The sequence below is a fragment of the Typha angustifolia genome, chromosome 10, assembly GCF_048772165.1.
Source record: "Typha angustifolia cultivar Huaian chromosome 10, ASM4877216v1, whole genome shotgun sequence".
NCBI lineage: Eukaryota > Viridiplantae > Streptophyta > Magnoliopsida > Poales > Typhaceae > Typha > Typha angustifolia.
Window position 1 is genome coordinate 5,849,514 of NC_133248.1, and position 5,972 is coordinate 5,855,485.

Genomic DNA, 5,972 nt, shown 5'->3' on the forward strand with positions numbered 1-5,972 from the left:
TCACATTAATTTTTTGATCCATTTCAGGTAAGTGAACAAGTGGGACTAGTAGCTCGTAGACTAGAGTTGCTAGAAGTGACCCCCGGGTGCACTCTATGTTCCATGTGTCACTATTAAGCACCATGATTAGTGCATTAGGTGGTCAAAATTGATTTGCCTGAACCCAATGAGGAGATAGAGATGGTGGAATAGGTTTGTCTACTGGCTCGACGATGTCAACGACATGGACCAAGATTGGATATTGATGTGTTGGTTGAGTGGCTTTGTAAACCGTCTAATGAAGCCACTTGGGAGCTCAAGATGGACATGATGGATCGATTCTCTGACTTCACACCTTGAAGACAAGGTGGGGAAGCGTGGTGGGCTTGATAGGGTTCGACTGACCGAGCTGGCACATGAGAAGGGATAGAGGCTTTTGTCATTCAACCCCTAGCTAATTATCTGTTTATTTTTATTTTTGCATTGCTTGTTAGTTGCTTTTGTTATTTAATCCTTTTTGCTTATATGTGAAATGGATTCGACCTGTTCAAGCTAGCAAGTTGAGCCGATAGACCTAGGCAAAAATCGAATCTCACATCCAAGACCATCATTGGGTTTGTGTGGGTTGTGGGAGTTAGTAGGCACCCTCGGATCGCTGATTGGAAGAGAATGTTTCACACACGGACCAATCAATTTCACAAGATCATAGAGATATGATTCACTTAGAAATCTCTTTAGACACCAATTTCTAAGTGTTCATGTTCGTCTCTTGTTTGTTGTTTGTTGTGATAAACTACTCCTTGGAACTCAAAATCCTTCCGGTGATTGTCGACGACATGGATTAGAATTGGCATCCTTGGAATTTGACATGTACCCGTACAGCTCATCGTGCTGCAATTACCGAGGACAATTGAAATACTCACATAAGGATAAAACATAGCTTGTTAAGGATCCTAAAACTCTCCAGTAGGATTCTCTTGGTACCCTCTAAGTTCCTTGCCCTTCTCTAGCCTCTAGAATCCTTTATAACTCTAGAGGACCATCTATAATTTGAACTAGGTGAATTACAAAAGGAAAACAGAGTACCACAGCAGTTTCCAAGCTTTCTATATTCAATTCTACGCGATCTGTTTGAACTGATTTAGTTCGGTTCGAATTGAACTTATATTCGGTTCGAATTGAACTTATATATCTTAATTGATGTTTCTTTAGAATTGCTGCATTTTGGTCTTTTCACACTCGATATACAAGTAGTGTATGTTAATCATACATAAAACTGTAAATTATACAAAATACATTCTAATAATTTTATCTATTAATCTACCACCACAAAATAATTGCACTTACATTATATATGAGCCCAACCTAACACTTCCAAAGAATTTCCCATAGGATTTATAAACTAAAAATTAATTTTTACAGATGCACTTTATAATTGCAGATACAGTTCTTCTGAATAAATAAGCCAAGCTCTCACTGTCTCACAAATAGAAAATGCACTTATTTCCTAGTGGAAAAGAAAGAATACATAGAAGAGGATTAAGAAAAAAAGAAAAAAACAAGAAAGAGAAAAGCTAAGTCAACTACTTTATAACAATTCAAAACTAGCTTCTTTTACTCTGCTTTTGCAGTTGGAAAGAAAACACCTTTCCTCTCTCTTCTCTTGGACAAGGACGACATAACTCTAACAGCCATGACCTTTTTCACCAGAAGTCTCCACTTGTTATCCTCCATTTTACCTTCCATCTGCTGCATTTTCAGCTTGAACTCCCTGCACCCATGCAACCACCAAACAAATAAATTAGAGCAACAAAGATTGATCAAAGTTAGAGGGATGCAATAATCCTTCTACTTGTATGCATACACCTAACAATTTCATTAAAATCCCATTATTTGCATGTGCGTCCTTCTACACGTCATATTTGTTCATATACAGCTCTAAAGCTTTTGCATGCATAAGATTCAGAATTTCAGATTACATTTTTTTTCACAACTAGGAGTAAGCCAAATGTTTCAATAAGCATGGTAATAGAGGTTAGAGCATCCATGTACATACATGCATAGAGGAACTTTGCATGGGTCAGTAGGCTGCTCACAGAGGGCAGAGTGGAGTTGGAGGAGCTGCCACATGCGGCAGCAGCGAGTGCAGTTCTTGCGGTGGCATGAGGCAAAGTGACGGATGAGGAGCTGAAGGCCACGACAGGTGGAAAAATGGGCACAGGGAGTCAGAGGTGGCGATCGGCCTAAGGGTCTGACATCGGTGCAGCCCTCGGTGTAGATGTGGCGCAGACACTCCATTGCTTCACTCAGCTCAATGTATATTCCTTGCTCCACCCTTTTCCGCCTCCGCCGCTTGTGCCTCTGTGTGTCATGCAAGAAACACTGTTTAATTTCCTATGATATACTTTTATTTTTGTTTATCTTCAAAATAAAAACTAATGATCTTCTTATGCATACTCCATTCCACAATGTCTAAATTAAAGATAATTAAGATAGTAAAAAAATGAATGATAAAATGCTGGCAAAAATAATAAGTATATACATCCTAATAAAACAAATACTATGAATTCACAATATTCCTTTTCTTGTTCTTCTTTAATCTAATAGGTCTACAGTAAGTAACTATTAGATTTAGTGGCAAGATAGGAAACATCAATTTGCATGAAAAAAACCTACTAAAGGTTCGATCTAAAAGATTGCTTCAATAATCATAATCATCAAGCTTAATTGTTTATTTTAAATCTTTCTCACATATTTAATTTTAAAGTAAATCACTTGGGAAATATATAGCCTCACTAATCAGACACAGAAGTCCATCTAATTTAGGGAAACTAGTAGAAGATGACCTATTTTGATAATAGATCTACATATATAACATATGTTATTATAATCACCAGCTTCTTATTTAAACCTGAATTATTTAGTCTCTGATAAAAAAAAATTAAAAAAGAAGAAGCTATTTTTCAATCCTAGCATGGTAGTCCTCTCTAAGTCATACATAATTTGATCATTTGAGAAGTCTTTAAGGATGCACAGTGATTCCCAAGTTCGTCATCCGCCCAAGACGTTCAAAAGACAAATTAACCCGTGGTGGAATATTCTTATGGGTACAACAGACAAATTCATAATCTCGCTTGTGACCACAACTGTCTAAACTCACTCTTGTTATACGTAATTCTTTCGTAAATAAAGATGGACAATGAAACGATTATCTAAGTTGGAACCATCTGGAAACTAGCTAGGGATTAATTAATAATAAGAATAGTGAATGTCATTTTCTCTATTACACTACTTTTGGTAGTACTGACAAATTTATAAGAGCAGGTTTCTGTCCAACCAGGTAATGTGTAATGTTAACACTCATTTATGCTATTGGGTGGTCAGTCCAATAATATCTCGCCGGATATAGTTGTAATTCGTTCACCATCCAAGCTGACATAAAATGAAAAATTGACCGAAATTGAAATATGCACTTCTTTTCACGTTCTACTTTTTTCTTTCTGAAAAAAATTATACTTTTTTCTATATTGTTTAACTCAATCGTAAGAAAATCTATCTTAAGCACTACTACACGTCAATTTTGTTCGGCCTATGAATAACCCCTCCACCACATAGGAAAGAAAATGAACTAGACCAGCTACAATTAACCACTGCCGCACGTCCATTTCGCTCAATGACATTTTCATCCCACGAGTTTTGACTTAAATATATATATAGAATTCCTCTCATAAAATTTCTTAAACTGGAACAATTTTCACCCATATATGGAGGTCCCTTGGTCTTCCGTGAGATATTTTCGACTAAATGTACTAACACACCAGAGAAATTAACAACCTAAACGACCGCTACTTTAAAGACGGAAATCTTAATAGATAAAAATTAAAGATTGGCGCGTACCAGCTCGGCTTCTTGGAGGAATTGGAGGATCTCGAGCTCGAGCCAGGGATCGTACGCTTGCACGAACTTCCACGCCTCAGACTTCTCCACGTCAGCAAAGTATTTGGCCAAGAGCTTCATGCACCGGAGGTAGAGCGCCGGGGCGTCGCACTGCCGCGCCAGATGCAGGACGTCGACCACCGTATCCGACGTCAGCCGTGACGCCAGCGCCGCCTCGCACGCGCGTTTCAGCCACGCCACCCCGTACACGTGCGACAGCACCAGGAGGTGCATCCCATAAAATCCCATAGCCTCCTTCTCTCCCCTGATATATCGCCATCAGCCGTTCATTTTAATCAGCTAACATAGTAATTTCATATACCTACCTATAATTCGTTATATTTATGTAAGAAAAGAAAACGGGCATCGCGTGGTTGGCATGAGAGGGACTAATTTGAAAAACTATCCCGAGCCGTTCAAGAACATTGTCCCCTCGAATAAAGATTCTCTTAGGCTAGAAGGATCTAATTGGGCGTTGCTAGTTAATTGATTGAGAAGCAAAAATTATTGAATTATACTAATTTTATATATATATATAGAGAGAGAGAGAGAGAGAGAGAGAGAGAGAGAGAGAGAGAGAGAAATAGGAACAGACTTGGTGGAAGAGTAGAGCAGCCGGACGAATGCCACTACCGCATCACAAGGAACTCCAGGGATCATAATGACTCTGCCAGAATCTCCAAGTCCCCGCGTCCGATCGAGAATGCTCGCCATAACTGATGATGCTGAAGCCTTAATAGATAAATAAAAAGAAACAAAAGCAGACTAGAAATGAGAAACTAATTACAAAGGATCTTGGAAAGAGCGAGAAAGGAAAATAGTGGGAAGGCTTACAAGAACGGCGAGGTGGGCTGGGATCCTCCGGCCATCGGAAGTCACGATCTGGATGTCGTGCCCAGCGTCCATGACGCGAAGCTACAGTTGCTTTGCGTTGTGCGGGCACGGAGCAATCAGAATGGGCCGGGAAGTTGGGGCAGAAGGGGGGTGGGGGAGAATAAAGGCAGAGTGCCAAGTTGAAGTACTTAGAATTTCCAACGTGTCATTTTTATCTAGTGATGTCGTGTCAAATCGAGGGCTCGACACATTTGACGTTTGGACAGCTCATGAGCAACAGGCAGCATCCGGTGCAGTGATTATCCGAGGGAAGATATTCAGTTTTTTTTAGGAGATTTGAATTAAAAAAACGCTAGTTATAGTATTGATTATTGGGAAATTTGCACCAGAATACAGTTAATTTTCGATTTTGTCACTTACGGTATATTTTTTATTTTCTTTGTAGATCAGGTATTTTATATATTTTTTTTCTAATTTTGTTCTTCTATTATTTAATATAAATATATCATTAATACTGATGAAATACTCTAATATATTCTTATTTTTTCTTCTTCTGTTATTGTTGGGACGATTTGAATGAAAAAAAAAAAGTCCTACTTATGATATTGATAATTTCGGGCTGTTTAGTCTTAGAATAATAAATTTGAACTCTTTACTTTTTTTTATATGAAAACTCTTTTACTTTTAGTCCTTATTAAAAAGTATTTTTAGATACATTTTGTATACTATAATTTATATAAGTAAAAAAATATTACTTTTTTTATTAGATTTGAATGTATATCTTGGCAAAATTAAAAGCATAATTTTTGTATAGTTTTTGTATTCAGTTTTATGACAGAGTAGTCATTTTTAACTTTATTAGGGCTAAATGAGTAAAAGTGATCCTTAACTTGATATTCCAAAAGTAAAGAACTTAAAACTATCAATACCATAATTAAAAGGCCTTTTTTATGCAAATTGCTCCAACATTTGCTTAATTAAAAGGCTACTTTATGCAAATTTTTCGGTCATTTGGACTAATTTTTTTTTAAATTTTGTTAATAATAAGATTAGAGTACTCGTATGCCTATTTTTTATATTAGATGCACACATCTTTTTATAATAAAATATGCATGATCTGAGCAATGTTGCTATTTTAAAAATCTAAGGACTTTTTATTTACAATTTTAATCATTTTAATTGTAAAATGACTATAATACTTTTATTCCTATTTGACCAAATCA

General features: G+C 36.9%; 1 protein-coding gene across 1 annotated transcript; it reads right to left on the bottom strand.

The window, feature by feature from the left end:
* Positions 1 to 1,351: 1,351 nt before the first annotated feature.
* Positions 1,352 to 4,915, bottom strand: LOC140767970 (BTB/POZ and TAZ domain-containing protein 2-like). The gene is made up of 5 exons (XM_073108036.1): positions 4,750 to 4,915; positions 4,511 to 4,647; positions 3,877 to 4,180; positions 2,036 to 2,340; positions 1,352 to 1,750 (listed from the first exon to the last, which is right to left on the bottom strand). Exons 1-5 carry the CDS (start codon positions 4,819 to 4,821, stop codon positions 1,594 to 1,596), a joined length of 975 nt encoding a protein of 324 aa, XP_072964137.1. The 5' UTR covers positions 4,822 to 4,915; the 3' UTR covers positions 1,352 to 1,593.
* Between the last annotated feature and the right edge of the window lie 1,057 nt (positions 4,916 to 5,972).